The following is an 18,847-nucleotide window of genomic DNA, read 5'->3' on the forward strand; positions in this document are numbered from 1 at the left end:
AGACAAACACCGCTTTCAGTGTGTTGCCAAGGGGCAAGGAGAGGTGATATTGGCAGAGCCATGAGCGATGGTTGCCCGGCAGGTCATAAAGGTGGAGTAAATGTTGCCTCTTCTTAGAACTGTCGCCTCAAGCCCGGTTACCACTCATACCCCTTGTTTCCAAGGTGGGAGAGTCTGGGGGAAGAAATGAAGTACCTGACACAGCCTTGGCCCTTTCTACAAAGTGAGGGGCATACTTTATCTGTAACAATAGCCTTTTGTTTGTTTGTTTGTTTTTTATACTTTAAGTTCTAGGGTACATGTGCCCAACATGCAGGTTTGTTACATATGTATACATGTGCCATGTTGGTGTGCTGCAGCCATTAACTTGCCATTTACATTCGGTATATCTCCTAATGCTGTCCCTCCCCCGTCCCCTCACCCCACAACAGGCCCCGGTGTGTGATGTTCCCCTTCCTGTGTCCAAGTGTTCTCATTGTTCAATTCCCACCTATGAGTGAGAACATGTGGTGTTTGGTTTTCTGTTCTTGTGATAGTTTGCTGAGAATGATGGTTTCCAGCTGCATCCATGTCCCTACAAAGGACATAAACTCTTCCTTTTTTATGGCCGCATAGTATTCCATGGTGTATATGTGCCACATTTTCTTAATCCAGTCTGTCATGGATGGACATTTGGGTTGGTTCCAAGTCTTTGCTATCGTGAATAATGCCACAATAAACATACATGTGCATGTGTCTTTATAGCAGCATGACTTATAATCCTTTGGGTATATCCCCAGTAATGGGATTGCTGGGTCAAATGGTATTTCCAGTTCTAGATCCTTGAGGAATCGCCACACTGTCTTCCACAATGGTTGAACTAGTTTACAGTCCCACCAACAGTATAAAAGTGTTCCTATTTCTCCACAACCTCTCCAGCACCTGTTGTTTCCTGACTTTTTAATGATTGCCATTCTAACTGGTGTGAGATGGTATCTCATGGTGGTTTTGATTTGCATTTCTTTGATGGCGAGTGATGATGAGCATTTTTTCATGTGTCTGTTGGCTGCATAAATGTCTTCTTTTGAGAAGTGTCTGTTCATTTCCTTTGCCCACGTTTTGGTGGGGTTGTTTGTTTTTTTCTTGTAAATTTGTTTGAGTTCTTTATAGGTTCTGGATATTAGCCCTTTGTCAGATGAGTAGATTGCAAAAATGTTCTCCTATTCTGTAGGTTGCCTGTTCACTCTGATGTAGTTTCTTTTGCTGTGCAGAAGCTCTTTAGTTTAATGAGATCCCATTTGTCAATTTTGGCTTTTGTTGCCATTGCTTTTGGTGTTTTAGACATGAAGTCCTTGCCCATGCCTATGTCCTGAATGGTATTGCCTAGGTTTTCTTCTAGGGTTTTTATGGTTTTAGGTCTAACGTTTAAGTCTCTCAATGTTTCTGCTTTCTACTTATGGCTAGCCAGTTTTCCCAGCACCATTTATTAAATAGGGAATCCTTTCCCCATTTCTTGTTTTTGTCAGGTTTGTCAAGGATCAGATGGTTGTAGATGTATGGTATTATTTCTGAGGGCTCTGTTCTGTTCCATTGGTCTATATCTCTGTTTTGGTACCAGTACCATGCTGTTTTGGTTACTGTAGCCTTGTAGTATAGTTTGAAGTCAGGTAGCATGATGCCTCCAGCTTTGTTCTTTTGGCTTAGGATTGTCTTGGCAATGCAGGCTCTTTTTTGGTTCCATATGAGCTTTAAAGTAGTTTTTTCCAATTCTGTGAAGAAAGTCATTGATAGCTTAATGGGGATGACATTGAATCTATAAATTACCTTGGGCAGTATGGCCATTTTCACAATATTGATTCTTCCTATCCATGAGCATAGAATGTTCTTCCATTTGTTTGTGTCCTCTCTTATTTCCTTGAGCAGTTGCTGGTAGTTCTCCTTGAAGAGGTCCTTCACATCCCTTGTAAGTTGGATTCCTAGGTATTTTATTCTCTTTGAAGCAATTGTGAATGGGAGTTCACTCATGATTTGGCTCTCTGTTTGTCTGTTATTGGTGTATAAGAATGCTTGTGATTTTTGCACATTGATTTTGTATCCTGAGACTTTGCTGAAGTTGCTTATCAGCTTAAGGAGATTTTGGAAAAGCGTGTTTTTTTTTTTTTTTTTTTTGTTGTTGTTGTTGTTGTTGTTAAAAGCCTGGGTTTTTTTTTTTGTTGTTGTTGTTTGTTTGTTTTAACGTCACTTGCTAATTTGTTCACACAAAGAAAATGCTCCATAATGAAAACAACTTCATCCCATGTCTCCCTCCCACCCAGACAGACACATTCATATCCCTCCTGTCCCCAACTGCAAGATGCATTCCTACGTCTTGGCTATCTTTTAGAACCAAACCCTCATAAAAACCATTTAGAATAGTTGCCTGATAACTTGGTTTTATTGCTAAAGAAAGCCTGTTTGTGGCAGTTAGAGTCCAAAGGCGTTTTGAATGGAATGTAGTGGCGTGTTTAAGGAGAGGGCTCAGAAGGATTTGCTGAATGGTAGTCATGACAGCATTGGTGGGGTTGTGAAATGGGCTGATTAAATAACTCAAGTAGTTCCGGTGTCCAGACCATGTTTTAGTAAGGTAGCCAGTGTCATGGACAGGGCAGGTGGCAACAGTTCTTTGCACCACGGAGGGTGGTTGTACCATTTACTCTGCTGGTTGTGGGTGTGCTTGCCTTTAATAATAGGCAAAGCAAGGTCATTGGTCTGCAGCTGTAGTAAATGACAAAAAAGAGGAAGGAATCAGATCTTTCTTCTATGATTTCACTACTTTGATTTGCCAACTATGACGTGGTTTATTAGATGTAAAGACACAGAGGAAAGTTCTCTGGCTCAATGCCCTTGCAAAGAAAAGGATGCCTCCCACCCTCTTGGTGAGATGATAAGTGATCAAATAAGGGAAGATTTTTTTCAGCCACTCGGCACATGTCAATCACATGCGAGTGGACGTCTGGCTTACCATAGTGACCACACATGCAGTGGTATTTAATAGTTCTCTGAATGTGTGTAGGATCTGTAAAAGGTTTGGAATAAAAGCACGCGCTTCCTTTGGAGAAATGTTATTTAGTTGTAATAGCATTTCACTACTGCCACATTCAGTTCACCTATGGTGGTAGTGCCTGTAACTTTTTATTCGGAGGAATTCGTGGACCTTCCTCTCCCTGCCTCTCCGATTTTGCCACTGAGTTTCATCTCTTTTCATGGTCCAGGCTCAACGTTTCTTTGCTGCACTGCGACTCAAGTCTCTTTCATTGGTTACTTTCCCTAAACTTCATCTGTCTTCTCTATACTTTGGTTTTTGTTTTTCTGTGAAGAATATCTTCTTAACTCTTCTAGTACCGTGGGTAACCATGGGCTCTGGGAAGGGCATTTGAGGATGAATTGAGTAAAAATACAGTAAATTATTATGGGCTTTATGTAATGAGCAGAACTCCAGAAAGGGCAAGGTGGGGATATTGTTTGCTGAGATCTTCTAGTGGGCAGAATTCCAGAAAGGGCTAGGGGAGATTATTTCTTGAAATCTCTTTCCTTTGCATCTATTTACGTGGCTAGAACGCTTTATACATTGGATAGCATTTAGAGGACAGCAGTCTTGCAATCTCTTGTTGCTTTTTTTTTTTTTTTTGGTAAGGCTTTTGCCATGTGTATACTGATATGTTGACTCAACAGGTTAAACATTTTGTGTCTTTATTCTTATATCCGTGGTGTTCATCCTTAAGGCTGTATAAAATGAGTCATATTAATGACTGCACACTTGAATATGCTGAGTTTCTTTGCCAACAGATTCACTCTGTTGAAACATGGCCAGGAAATTGTGTGGGTGTCCTTTTTAAAACATCAAGCTGAATGAAATGATGATTTGACACTTGGGGCATATATGGTTAAACACAAGTGGTTTGGATACTGGGACAGAGATCGTCTTTTTTTTTTTTTTTCCCCCTGTCTTTCCAACAGTAATGGGTTTGTAGAAATGAAGATTACAAAGGTTAATGGGAAAAACAAGTCATTCGGGTCTGCTCCACTCCTCTGTTCTGTGCTGCTCGGTTCTGCCTGTGGCTTCTGTGGCATTCCTCCGCAGTCTTTTCTGCCATAGGACTCAGGTTGAACACCAGAGGTTGAGGCCGGAGGTGGGGCACGCTCTTGCTAGGGATGAGGCAGGCAGGCTGGCTGGGTGGAGAGCAATTCTGGGGCTCTCACCCCACATGAATGCTGCTGCTGGGCCCTGACGTTTGCTTACAATGCAGCTCTGATGTCTCAGTTTCAGCTACTTAGGTCATTTGGGAATTTTTATCTTGCCTCAGTTCTCTTCATGTTTAAAAGCAGGAACTACTTGCCTCTTATCTCCTAGGACCATAGACTTTATCAGGCATGATGTCACCATTCACGCAGGCATTGCCGGCACCACTGCCCGGGAAAAGACACTGCATATAAATCTTCCCACAGTGCCTTTGGGAGGTGACTTTTCTTACAGAAAATACATGCAGAGTTAACCATTTCTAGAATGCTCTGGTGTATTTGTATACATTCATGTGATGTATGTGAGAAGCACTCCCACCACGTGGTTGAAATCATTCCTTTAGGTCCCGCTTTCCAGGAGCTTGCAGCTGAGTGGGCTGAACGGCTCTCACAAGTGCAGACTCAGAGAGGAAGGAAGGGTGAAAGTCGATCCAGGAAAGTCTTTGCTGAGGACAGGCCAGTGGAGCCATCCTTTGCAGCTGAGGCAGTTTTGAGAGGCAGATATAAATGTCTGCCAGGTGCTCCAAAGCTGGAAGCCATAGCTGGAAGTTCTAGTGAGAACAGTAGAGAGGGAGGCTTGGGAGAAGGAGGTGGAAACGCAGAATGGGGCCAGCACACAGCGGCTCACACAGAGCTGCTCAGGTGGTGCAGACACTCCTGGCCCACTGCAGCCCAGACTTCCTAGGTCTTGGGGAACTGAGAATTTGCTTTATTTGCCAAGACCCCAGATACTATAGACGCTGCCAGCCCAGGGAGCATGCTCTGAGAACCCCTGGACTAGACCACAGAGAACCTAGGAGCATGGACTTCCTTCTGTGGAAACTGGGAGCAGCTGATGGTTCTAGAGTGAGGGCAAGACCTGGCCAGAGCTGTGTTGCATGCAGGGAGACTGGGAGAGGAAGAAGCCTTCCAGAGGATTGGCAGGAAAAGGAAGGAAGCAGAGTCAGAACTGGGTTTCATTTGATGTTTGCAGAGAGGTGGTTTTTGTTTAAAGGATTAGCAGAGTGTGGGCAACTGCCAGGTAAATTCCCCTCTCCCCAGACCCTGGGGTCTGACATCAGGAAGCTTGTCACAGTCCCCGAGGCCCCCAGAGTGTTTCCAGGGCTTCCCTTCCTGGCCCGGTATCTGCAAGGCCTTTCCAACTACGGACTCTTCTTTCAAACCCTGCTCTTCCTTATCTCCAAGAAGCCCTTAGAAACCATTATTTATCTGTTTTCCCACAAAACCTTTGTCAGCTCCCAGTGTAGGACAGAAGCCCCCCACCTATGCAATACCACCACCACCACCCCCGTTCCCCCATCGCAATTTGCAGGCAGGGAGACCAGGTGGGCCTATATTTCAGACCGTAGGCTCCCAGCAGGCCAAGGCGCCTCCCTTCCCAGACCCTGCCTTGGCCTCCAGCCAGTGCTCTTACTGTGCGCTTAGTTAGCTGGGGGCACGAAACACAAACTATTTGTCTTGGGAGGTGGTGCTTCTTTGCTTTCTTCTAAAAGGTTAGGAAAATAACCCAACACTCGTGATTCTTTCTTTCTTTCTTTCTTTCTTTCTTTCTTTCTTTCTTTCTTTCTTTCTTTCTTTCTTTCTTTCTTTCTTTCTTTCTTTCTTTCATGTGAGGGAAAGGAAGGAATTCTGCTCTTTGTGAATAATAAAGATTTCCTTGAAACAGTTCTTGTAATAATTCCTTTTAAAAATAAAACAGGATATTTGATATCTAATCTGTTGTTCTTTCTTTTTTTTAGAGATGGAGTCTTGCTCTGTCACCCAGGCAGAAGGAACAGTGGTGCAATAATAGCTCACTGCAGCCTTGAACTCCTGGGCTCAAGCATACAGCTGTTGTTCTTAATGTTCAATGACATCCTAGCATTTTTTTATATTTGTGATCTAAACCCTGTCCTTAAAAAAAAAAAAAGAAAAGAAAACACCACCCAAAACACTACCTAGCATATAAAATTACTCTAAAAAATTGAAGTAAGTTTCAATTAAGTTTGGTATACAATCTGTGGGAAGGGATTTCAGGGCAACCCACCATTAGAATGAATAGTTCCATCTGGAGTACCAGAAAACTTGGTATTGTCAATACCATGGTGTTTTGTTATATGAAAGGAATAGTATGAGTATGCATTGACTGAAGATTATGTTTTGGAAGAATGATAATGGCCTGGGCCAGGTGTGGTGGCTCATGCCTGTAATCCCAGCACTTTGGGAGTCCGAGGTGGGAGGATTGCTTGAGCACAGGAGTTCAAGACCAGCCTGGGTGACATGATGAGACCTCATCTCTTTAAAAAATTTTTAAATTAAATAAATAAAATTTTAAATGATAATGGCTTGGGAGAATGATCACAGAACCAGGCAGACTGGGGAAAGAAAGGCACTCTTCAAGTCTGCAGGATGAAAGGGAATGCACAGAAACATGTGTGTCCTGGTCCTGCACATGAGACCCACAGTTCTAGGGACAAGGTGATTTAAAACGTTTAAAGAGTGTGTGGCTTGTGCAGGAGGAAACACCACAGCCTTCCATCTACTCAAGTCCTGGGAGCCCTTGAAACTCAGCCAGAGGGGCCGTGAGTGTAGGCGGGCTCTAGGTGGCGCCAGAGCTCTCTATCCCCAACTCCACGGGTCTGTGGTTGAGCGACCAGCATGTAGGGGCTGAAGGTCCCCCCCACCATCTCCTTATCAACACCAATCCAGCCGTTTCAGAGGTGCCAACAAACAGAAACCAGTCTGACCCTGGCTTGATCCCCAAATACTTTCATTATGCATCAGGAAATTCAGAGGACTTGGGGAAAAAAGCATATATATTTTAGTAAATTTTCACTGTCCACAGTAACCAAGATATCTTCAGTTAAAGCAGAAAGAGTGTAACTCTTTTCACTGTGTGTCTTCATTTGCTTATTTAAAAAAAAATCCCTAGGCCAGGTACAGGGGCTCATGCCTGTAATCTCAGCACGTTGAAACGCTGAGGCAGGCAGATTTCTTGAGCTCAGGAGTGTGAGGCCAGCCTGGGCAACATAACGAGACCCCATCTCTCATTATACAAAAAGTTAGCTGGGCGTGGTGGTGTGTGTCTGTGGTCCCAGCTGCTCAAGAGGCTGAGGTGGGAGGATCACTTGAGCCCAGGAGGTCGAGACTGCAGTAAGCCATGATTGCGTCACTGTACTCCAGCCCGGGTGGCAGAGGGAGAGCCTGTCAAAACAAAACAAACGAACAAAAAACAAAATAAAAAAAGCCACAATTCGTATAAGAACTGCTGACTGTGTCACATATGAGAACACATGTATCGTATATTATCTTTTTAAAAAGGAGCTTCTGGGTTTGTTTTCATTTTTTCACTGCCTCATACAGCATTGCTTTTTCTCTTCAGACAGTTTGAAAGGTATAAACCAGGTAAGATGCATTTTATGAAGGCATGGAAGTCTCACTTCCATGCCAGGTTCCCTGCCTGCCTCCGACAACTCCCACCCAAGCTGCCTTCTGCACATGCATTGCCGTCCATGGGAAGCCCTCTTCCATGCCATCAGCCTCCCTGGCTGTGATGCCCCTGTTCGGACTCTCCTATCTTCCTCTTTCCCTGGCCTGCATTTTGACCTCAACCCTGTGTCTTTTTGTCCCCGCCGATGGACACATCCACAGGGATGTCCCATAGCTATGGGAGATGCACAATATACACTTGGGGTTTTTGTTGTTGTTGATAATTATGGTGAAATGCACACAAAATTTACCATCCTAACCATTGTGGTGTTCAGTAGTGTTAAGTGTATTCACGTCATGCAACCAATCTCCAGAAACTCGTTTCATCTTGCAAAACAGGCTCTATATGCATTAAACAGCAACTTCTCAGTCTCCCCTCCCCCACCCCTGGCAACCACCATTCTACTTTCTGCATTCATAATTTTGACAAATCAGGTACCTCATATAAGTTGAATCATACAGTATTTGTCCTTTTGTAACTGGCTACTGTCACGTAGCATACCGTCCCCAAGGTTCCCCATGTTGTAGCATATGTCAAAATTTCCTTTTTATTGCCAAGTAATATTCCGTTGTATGGATAGACCACATTTTGTTTGTGCATTCTTCCACCCATGGAACAGTATACGTTTTGACTAAATGTCCAGCTGTTAAAGTCTGTATTAGATACAAGCTGAATATCATCATTACAGAATAAACTTCTAAGGTAAAAGAGTAAATCTGGAATGATATTATTATTACAATTTTGTTTTAAAACATAACATTCAGATTTCAACAGAATGACATTTTGGTCCAGGAACGGGATTGTTCAGCCTTCTCAGCTGCTAGAAGGCTTTTGTGGTCACTGCCTTATTCATTTGCAACACTAAATTAATTTTTATTTTAGCCTGAGGCCAGTGGAAGGTTGAGATGTGTTTTGGGTTTTTTGGCTAACTGCTGGTTTAGGTTAATGTTACCACCAAGCTGCTGTCTCCTGAATGTAACTGACCAAGCTAAAGGGTTAATTTCTCTTCATACTTGGATTTAAGGAATCGGTGCATGGGGATGATTCATTTTCTTTGAAACAGTTCTACAAACTGAAGCTTTGTGTACATGGGGAGGAAGATACCTCCTGGATATTTTCAGAAGCAGATTTAAGGCTGAGCATAGTGGCGCATGCCTGTAATCTCAGTGCTTTCGGAGGCTGAGGCAGGAGAGTTGCTTGAGGCCAGGAGTTTGAGACCAGCCTGGGCAACATAGCAAGACCCCATCTCTACAAAAAATTAAAAATAAAAATTATTATATTTTTAAAAGCAGATTTAAGATGATTACTCTCCATTTTGATCTTCTTTGCTGCATGAAAAGTTGCCCCAAAATTAGTGGTGTAAAATAGAATTTCTAGTCATAAAATTGAGCACAAAGCAATTGACCTATACGGAGGTACTCAGAAGCATGCTATGTGTTAGGGCTGGCTATTTCAAGGTTTAAAAATATGCTCTAGAAAATCTCCAAAAGGTAGTTATCTGCACATTATGAAAGTGTTGGGGAGGGAGGCGGTGTAAACAGTCACTGTGCTAGGGTCACAGGCAGCAGACAGTCGCAGGCGGGTAGCAGCGTCCCCGCCATGCAGATGAGATGGGGTTACTATATCTCTAAGGCAGTGCTCCAGCTGCAGGGCTGCAGATGTTCCGTATCTGTGCTGCCCATGCAGTAGCCACTACCCACATGTGGTCATTGAGCACTCGCAATGTGGCCAGAATGACCAAGGAGCTGAACTTTGGATTTTGTCACTTTGAATAAATTAACCACTTGTGAATAACGATAAGTGACTTCCCTCTTCCCTCATGACTCGTCAGTGGCTACACCCGGGATTGATGTGCGTCTGTCCAGGGCCAAAGCTAGGAATAGAGGCAGGGCACAGCTGGGACTCACTCTCTCCCTTACCCCATGACAGGGGCCTTCCGCGGGGTTGGCTTGGGCCTTGGTTCTGGCTGCCAGCTGGGTTCCTCAGTCTTTTTCCATGTCGCCTCTGCAGGGGCCATATGTGCAAATGACTTCCTTCTCTCCTGTGTCTGGTGCGTAGGCCAGGAGGTTGGGCGACAGCTGGGGCTGCCTGGTGTTGCTTTCCACACGGCCTTTCCGCGTGGCTCACTTGGGCTTCCTCATGCCATGGCATCACAAGGTCACTGGATTCCTCATAATCTATCACGTGTGTGTGTGTGTGTGTGTGTGTGTGTGTGTGTATTTTTTTTTTTTTTTACTTTATTATTATTTTTTAAGACAGAGTCTCACTCTGTTGCCCAGGCTGGAGTGCAGTGGCATGATCTTGGCTCACTGCAACCTCTGCCTCCCGAGTTCATGCCATTCTCCTGCCTCAGCCTCCCAAGTAGCTGGGACTATAGGTGCCCGCCACCACACCCGGCTAATTTTTTGTATTTTTATTAGAGATGGGATTTCACTGTGTTAGCCAGGATGGTCTCGATCTCCGACCTCGTGATCCACCTGCCTCAGCCTCCCAAAGTGCTGGGATTACAGGCGTGAGCCACCATGCCTGGCCTACACATATATATATTTTTAAGAGACAGGGTCTTACTCTGTCACCTAGGCTGGAATGCAGTAGTGCAAACATGGCTCACTACAGCCTCAACCTCCTGGGCTCCGTGGTAGCTGCAACCACAGGCATGTGCCACCACGCCTGGCTGATTTTTTATTTTTGTGCAGAGATGGGGTCTTGCTATGCTGCCCAGGCTGATCTCAAACTCCTGCCCGAAAGCAGTCCTCCCACAGCAGCCTCTCAAAGTCCTGGGATTACAGGTGTGAGCCACAGCACCCAGTTGTTTGCATGCATACTTTGTGAGAACAAAATCTGCTGCTAATATTCTTATATGTGCTTTCTAATGATAGTTTATCTGGGAGAAGTTTTATTGTACCCATGGAGAACTGCTGACCCTCTAAACCAGCTAGTAGCCCAGTTATTCCCATAGCAGGGTTGAACTAGTGTCATCTTGAGTGTCAGACGTTTTCTTTTCCTAGCCTTCTCTTTTTCTCCCCTTTCCTCCAGTTTCAGTCAGTCTAGTTTATTTTCTTCATTAATTAACTATAAAGGAAGATGAAAGAAGTTGTGGATGTCATAGCACAGAGAAAGCCAGCTGAAAATGAAATTCACATGGCCAGAACCTTCCTTACGAGGATTTTGAGAAATTCCATGAGGTACAGTCTGGGTTTTACAATTGCTTTCCTTCCATGGGGTGCTGAATTTGTCTTTTATACTTTCTCTTTGGTTCCTGGGAAACTATCATAAAGTCAGCATGTTCCACATTTTGCCACCCATATACTTTTCCTCGTTAAAATGATCTGAGTCATCGAAAGGTTTGTGTTATAAATGCTTTTCAGTTTTATTTTGTAAGATGTTCTTTATTGCATAATATTCTTTAATGTTTTTGCCTGCTGGGAAAAACGTCTGATCTCCACAAAGTATTTAAAGAGGCCCACTTGAGCTTGTTCTCCATTCTTGATTGGGCTATCAGCTGTCAGTTCTGTCCCAAATTAGAGAAAAGTAAAGCTGGCTTCCTACCATGAGGCTGGAGAAGTGAGTGCGGAAGGATCTCCCGCCCGGCAGTGTTCCCCTGGAGGCCCTATTGCATTACCGACATCCATCGGGATTTCTAACCAGACACACCTCATCACATCTGGGCAGATGTGGCCAAGACACTAAGAAGACACACATGGGATGGTGGGGACTGTGGCGGGGGAGCCCAGGAAAGCCCCTCTGTGTTCAGGAGCCCTGGCTGAAGGGACTCTAGCCTTTTGGTGCGGGTTGTCATGACTCCCTGGGGGGATCTTTGGTTGACTAAGAGACTCAGGGTAAGATGCAGCTACTAGTCTTAGTCAACCAGAAGGTGGCTGTCTTTACTTTGTTACCTAGGTAAACAGACACAGATAAGCTGTCTGAACTCTGTGTGACCCGACTGCCTAGGGGACTCATTTACCTTTTCTCCAGCGAAAGATAGGAGGTTCTCTGTGTGTTCATGTTGGGGCGGGCAGAGGGCAAAATTTGTGTACTCGTTTATTTAGAATAAATGTTCTTTATTTTTACATTTCTAAGATTTTAAATTGGCAAGTTAACCATATTTATGGAGGAACACATTTTAGAGATAAGGGCCGGCCGGGTCTACAGTGGCCCACACCTGTAATCCCAGTACCTTGGGAGGCCAAGGTGAGTGGATCACTTGAGGTCAGGAGTTCAAGACCAGCCTGGCCAACATGGTGAAACCTGGTCTCTACTAAAAATACAGAAATTAGCTGGGCGTGGTGGTGAGTGCCTGTAATCCCAGCTACTTGGGAGGCTAAGGCAGGAGAAACACTTGAACCTGGGAGGCCCAGGTTGCAGTGATCCATTGCACTCCAGCCTGCGCGACAAAGTGAGACTCCATCTCAAAAATAAAGATAAGGGCTGCTGCACATCTGGAGCCTGTGATTCCCACTCTGGTTAGGGCAAATGGGTAGTGAGCAAAAATCTAAAAAGAAGGTGTGGGTTTGGATTAAGTGTGCAACCCCTGAACATGGTGCCATGCGCCTGCCTGAGTTGCTGTGACCAGTGTCAGTCTCTGCACTGTTTGGCACAAGCGTGCGCGCTGTGCATATTCCCTGAACCCCCTGCACTGTTTGACTCGAGCACACACACGCTGCGTGCAGTCCCCGAGCCCCCTGCACTGTTTGGCATGAGTACACGTGCGCTGTGTGCGGTCCTCGAGCCCCTTGCACTGTTTGGCACGAGAGCGCATGCGCTGTGTGCGGTCCTCAACCCCCTGCACTGTTCGTTTGGCACAAGCGCACGTGCTGTGTGCGGTCCTGAGCCCCCTGCACTGTTTGGCACAAGCACACGTGCGCTGTGTGCAGTCCTCAAGCCCCCTGCACTGTGTGGCATGAGCGTGTGCCCTGTGTGCGGTCCCTGAGCCCCCTGCACTGTTTGGCACGAGGGTGAGCGCTGTGTGCAGTCCCTGACCCCCGCCTCCCCTGCGTTCTTTTCTAGGAGGAGCGAGCTGGGCTGGAGGCCTCACTCCTGGCATGCCACCAAGTTCTCTGACAGCCACCCTGAGCTAGCGGCCTCCCCGTTCCCCTCCGCCAGCGGCTGTCCTTCCTGGTCTGGCCGACACCATGCGAGGTAGGCACCCATTCCCGTCCAGGACGCCAGGTTTGTTCAGCCTTCTACAGGGAGCACACTCCTGACTGCAGAATTATTTTGATGTTTCTGATGAGACTGGGCCACTGACACATAATCACAGTTGGAGTGCTCTGAATTTTTGACTGAACCGGCAAGCATGTGACACAAAATGAAATGGCAAGACAAGGCGTGAGCAAGAAGGGGAGCATAGGACTTGGGTTTCGGCCAAGCTCTTTTGGGATTCACCAGGTGGGATGCCAGGCGGTAGGGTTCTGAGCCGGTGGGATGGCGTTGACGGCACCCCTCTCCTTTCCAGGGTTTTACACACGGACTGGAAGGCAGGAGATCTATATGGGGTGGCAGGTGTATCTTGTAAAAGCTCCCAAGAGGTTCTGTTAAGCTTTGGTAGCCTCTCCTCAACCCTTTTGGCGTTAGTGGCAGTATCCTCACTAGTCTCCTGTTAAGAGGATGGCGGTAACAGCAGATAGTCTGGTTTTGGTGTGCGTGTGTGGATGTCTCCCTGCTTATGTGAGTGTGTGTGTGTGTGTGTGTATCTGTGTGTGTTTATGGGTGTGAGTGTGTGTGTGGGGTGTGAGTGTGCATGTGTATTTCTACATGTTTGTGTGTCCTTGTATGTGTATGAGTGTTCATGTGTCCATCTGTATGTGTTCATGTGTGCCTGTATGTGTGCATGTGCATCTGTTTGCTTGTATGTGCATGTGTGTGCACGTGTATATGTATACGTGAGTGTGTATGAGTGAGCATGTCTGGTGTGTATGCGTGTGTGTTCAGGTATGTGCGTATGTCTGGAGCTAATGTAACCACCCAGTTTTTGGCTATTAATAAATACTGGTCTTGGCTGGGTGCAATGGTTCATGCTGGTAATCCCAACACTTTGGGAAGCTAAGGTGGGAAGATTGCTTGAGTTCAAGACCACCCGGGACAACACAGCAAGACCCCATCAAAAGGCATCCGTTTGGTAAAAAGGCATGTCACGGGGAGGACACAGTCTTTTCAGCCTGTGCTCAGTTTCTCCCTGTCTCTGCTAAAATCCAGATGTACTGAGCTGCAACCTCAGCCTCAGCAACTTCACCCTGGGAAGTTGCTGTTTGGCGTTTTGGTATTTCCACGGAGGGCCAGCTGTGTCCACCGCCTTGCCCTTTGCCATTGCTGATGCTAAAGCACACCCTGCCTTGTCCTTCTTCTCATTCTTGCAGTTCTTCCTCCCACGACCTGTCCAGTTCCTGGGAGCAGACGAACCTACAGCGCACCTTAGACCACTTCAGCTCCCTGGGGAGTGTTGGCAGCCTGGACCACCCCTCCAGTCGCCTCTCGGTGGCCAAGTCCAACAGCAGCATCGACCACCTGGGCAGCCACAGCAAGCGTGACTCAGCCTACGGCTCCTTCTCCACCAGCTCTAGCACTCCTGACCACACCTTGTCCAAAGCCGACACGTCCTCCGCAGAGAACATCCTCTACAGTGTAGGCCTCTGGGAGGCTCCCAGGCAGGGTGGCCGGCAGGCCCAGGCCGCAGGTGACCCTCAGGGCTTGGAGGAGAAGCTAAGGTGTTTCCCGCCCAGGGTACCCAGTGACAGCGACAAAGGCCCCAGGCCAGAGTACAATGCCGAGCCCAAGCTGGCTGTCCCTGGGAGGTCCAATTTTGGGCCAGTCTGGTATGTTCCTGATAAGAAGAAAGCACCAGCATCCCCACCCCCTCCCCCTCCCCCTCTCCGCAGTGACAGCTTTGCTGCCACCAAGAGCCACGAGAAGGCCCAGGGCCCTGTGTTCTCAGAGGTGGCCGTGGCACAGCACTTTACAGCCCCGGCCCAGGCTCAGCCCCGTGGTGACTGGAGACCAGAGCCCACTGATCGGCCTTGGAGGTCAGCACACCCAGGGAGCCTCGGGAAGGGATTGGGAGGCCCGGGCTGCCCGCAGGAGGCCCGTGCAGATGGCAGCTGGCCACCCTCCAAGGATGGAGCTTCCAGTAGGCTGCAGGCCTCTCTGTCCAGCTCAGATGTGTGCCTCCCTCAGTCTCCTCGTAGCGGCCGCCACCCTCCCCTGTACAGTGACCACAGCCCACTCTGTGCTGACAGCCTTGGGCAGGAGCCAGCGGCTGCCAGCTCCCAGAACCACAGCCTTCCTCAGGTGAGGGGGCTCAGCAGCTGTGACCAGAAGCTGGGGAGCGGCTGGCAGGGCCCCCGGCCCTGTGTGCAGGGAGGCCCACAAGTGGCACAGCTCTGGGCAGGATGCTGGCCTTCTGACACGGCCCCTGGAGCCCTCAAGAGTCTTCCCCCACCCACGGTGGGCCAGAGCCCACACCGTCACCTACCTCAGCCTGAGGGTCCTCCAGATGCCTGCGAGACAGGACGGTGTTACCCGCTGGACACAGGGGCCGAGGGCTGCTCTGCGGGAGCCCAGGAGCCTCCCAGGGCCAGCCATGTAGAAAAAGCCAGCATCACGTGGGCAGATGGGGAGAGCAGCAGGATCTGCCCGCAGGAGACGCCCCTGTTGCACTCCCTGACCCAGGAGGGGAAACACCGGCCTGAGAGCAGCCCAGAAGACAGCGCCACCAGACCGCCACCGTTCGACGCCCATGTGGGCAAGCCCACCCGGAGAAGCGACCGCTTTGCGACCACCCTGCGCAATGAGATCCAGATGCGTCGAGCCAAGCTGCAGAAGAGCCGGAGCACAGTGGCTCTGACTGCAGCAGGCGAGGCGGAGGATGCCACCGGCCGCTGGAGGGTCAAGTTGGGAGGTGGCGCCCAGGAAGGACCCTTCGCTGGCACCTATAAAGACCACCTGAAGGAGGCCCAAGCCCGAGTCCTGAGGGCCACGTCCTTCAAGCGCCGCGACTTGGACCCCAACCCAGCAGATCTATACCCGGAGTCACTGGAACACCGGATGGGTGATCCAGACACTGTCCGCCACTTCTGGGAGGCAGGCCTGGCCCAGCCACCCTCATCTACAGGTGGCGGGCCCCACCCGCCCCGCATCGGAGGCCGGAGACGGTTCACAGCTGAGCAGAAACTGAAGTCCTACTCGGAACCCGAGAAGATGAATGAGGTGGGCCTCACGAGGGGCTACAGTCCTCACCAGCACCCCAGGACATCTGAGGATACTGTGGGCACATTTGCTGACAGGTGGAAGTTTTTTGAGGAAACGAGCAAACCTGTTCCCCAGAGGCCTGCCCAGAGGCAAGTGCTTCATGGAATCCTGAGAGACAAGCCAGAGAGGCCGTGGACAGTGGGCCGCACGTGTGAGGGCACGGAGCCCTGGTCGCGCACCACCTCCCTTGGGGACAGCCTCAACGCTCACAGCACAGCGGAGAAGACAGGGACGTCAGACCCGCCGCAGAGGCTCGGCACCTTTGCAGAGTATCAGGCCTCCTGGAAGGAACAGAGGAAGCCTCTGGAGGCCAGGAGCTCCGGGCGCTGCCACTCAGCGGATGACATCCTGGATGTGGGCCTGGACCCGCACGAGAGGCCGCAGCACGTTCATGGGAGGTCCCGGTCTTCGCCATCCACAGACCACTACAAGCAGGTAAGCATGGAGCCACAGCAGGGGCATGGCCCCTGCTGACCATCATCTTAACCTGAGGACAGGGCACACCCAGAATGCAGTGGCTGACGCCAGGACTACTCATCTCCAGCTGTGTGAGCATTTACCTTTTCCAGATCTCCTAGTGTCCTCTGTGTCAGAGGTATTTGGGGACAAAATCGACACATTCTAGGCAATTTAAAGTGCCATATTCCCGAAAACCCACATTTTTTTCATTCCCGTTCTCGTTGCCATAATCTCTGGCTTTAACTGTGTTTCCCCTTAAGTAGCTTGCTCCTGCCTTCATACTCAGCAAAGAACTTGGAGGGAGAAACTATGGGAAATGATAACTAACACCTCTGACATGGAAATGTGTGGTTTATGTAAAAGCTTAACATGACATACAATAGCCACTTTTCAAACACTGATGGATGACATTTAATATTTATAGTGTTTGGGTTTTTTTAGTATTCTGTTTTTTATTTGCAAGTATTTTCAAGGATTGCTCTGGGGCAAAATGTATTTAAAACACATTAAGTGTTTGCACTTTTTTAAGGTGAGAGTTTTGATGGTGAGAGTTAATGTCCAGTTTTCTAGAAAACTGCATATTTCTTAGCCCTGCTTCAAAGTTGACAGCCTCTTTCTCTGTCGCCCCTGCCCTCTTTGAAAGCTTTTTCCCCCTATTACATCTGCACTTAGACATCTCAAAGAAAAAAAAAGTTCTGCAGTGATAGATGCAGTTTCTTTTTAAAAGAATCCAGGGTGGGTGTGGTGGTGCATTTGCAATTCTAGCACTTTGGAAGACTGAGGAAGGATGATCACTTGAGGCCAGGAGTTCCAGACCAGTCTGGGCAACAAAACAAGACCTTATCTCTACAAAAAAAGAAAAAACACTTAGCCAGGTGTGGCGGTGCCCAGGAGGTTCAGGTTGCAGTGAACTGTGTTCTCACCACTATACTCCAGCTTGGGCAAAAGAGCAAGACCCTGTCTCAAAAAAACAAAAAAAGAACCACTAGTATATTTAATACAAGATACCTAATATGTGCATGGAAAGAAGACTGCTGGTTTGCTCTGTGGTGTCCCAGCCCTGAAAATCCATACAGATGCTGTGAGTGTTTTTTTCCACCGTTGGATACCCTGGCTTGTGGCTGTTCAGCATGACCTCTGAGAATTCCATGCTTGCTCTGTCAGGAGCAAAGAATCCCGGGCTCTGGCGAGTACTAGAGCTTGAGGCTTCACCGCTGTAATTTGTGACCAGCTGTATTTTATTTTATTTCTTTTGGCCAATTGTGCCACACGGTTTTACAGGCTTCACGTAGGAGTTGTTTCCTGCCCAGAACAGAAGTGGACGCGGGGTCTTAGTTCAGTCGTCTCAATGAAATGCTTTGTAGAGCTGCCCTGGCAAGGCAAACCCACAAATGAGGGCTTTCATAATCACAGATGTCCTGAGGAAGGCAGCTTGAGGACTTGGTGTCTTACTGTGTTGCTCTTTGCAGGAAGCTTCTGTCGAACTGCGAAGGCAGGCAGGGGACCCTGGCGAGCACAGAGAAGAGCTTCCCTTCGCAGTCCGGGCCAAGGAGGGACAGTCCACGCTGAGGTGGGTGAAATTTGGATTCAGAGTTACTGAAGAGGTGTCTGGGGGTGGGCTTCTGTATGGGTGGGTGCTTGGTTAACATGGCTAGACGTCTGGCTTTTGCCAAACCCAAAGCGGCTGAAATCCAGCATAATTTCCAGCATCCCTGATGCACTGGAGGTCTGGGCAGAGCCTGTGCACCCTGCGGCCCTGCCCAGAGACACATCCCAGGGCAGGGAGGCCTTCTTACACGGCGGTGACATTTTTTTGGTTCTTAAAATGGCTACTGTGTTTTCCACACGGTAAGACTGCTTATGGAGACATAATGAGAAGTCCAGTTTAACATACTGGAGCTGCACGTCTTTGCACAGAGCGCCTTATGGAAGGGCAGCTTTAGCTATCTAGCACACAGCTGTGTGCCTAGCTGCGGCCTGGAAATCGGAGTTGCCTCTAAGGATTATTAGTAGGAAAGGAACGGGCAGGCTTTCCTAAATTGGACCTAGTTAATGAGTTAATTTTGAGCTTTAAAATAGAAATCGAGTTAGTTGACTCCCAAAGAGAGGCTGCAAGCATCTGCAGAAACTGTGGCAGCAGCAGGAGATTAGAGCGTTTTGTGCCGTAATTCCAGAATGTGCACTAGGCCGCTTAGTTGTGGCGAGGACAGGGTTAGATTAAATACATAGTATAATCTGGGCCAGGCGTAGTGGTTCACACCTGTATTCCCAGCACTTTGGGAGGCTGAGGCAGGTGAATTGCTTGAGCCCAGGAGTTCAAGACCAGCCTGGGCAACATGGTGAGATCCCGTCTCACTAAAAATAGAAAAAAACGAAAAAATTAGCCGGGTGTGGTGGCAGGTTCCTGTAGTCCCAGCT

General features: G+C 48.0%; 1 protein-coding gene across 1 annotated transcript in view; it reads left to right on the forward strand.

Moving 5' to 3' along the window:
- Nucleotides 1-18,847, forward strand: part of SHROOM2 (shroom family member 2) — a 164,962-nt gene that overhangs the window by 93,751 nt on the left and 52,364 nt on the right. Inside the window, exons 3-5 of the mRNA XM_025371818.1 lie at nt 12,734-12,865; nt 14,083-16,405; nt 17,899-17,999. Coding sequence (XP_025227603.1) covers nt 12,734-12,865; nt 14,083-16,405; nt 17,899-17,999 — 2,556 coding nt within the window. The remainder of the gene's footprint in view (nt 1-12,733; nt 12,866-14,082; nt 16,406-17,898; nt 18,000-18,847) is intronic.

This window comes from Theropithecus gelada, chromosome X (genome assembly GCF_003255815.1).
Source record: "Theropithecus gelada isolate Dixy chromosome X, Tgel_1.0, whole genome shotgun sequence".
Lineage (NCBI taxonomy): Eukaryota > Metazoa > Chordata > Mammalia > Primates > Cercopithecidae > Theropithecus > Theropithecus gelada.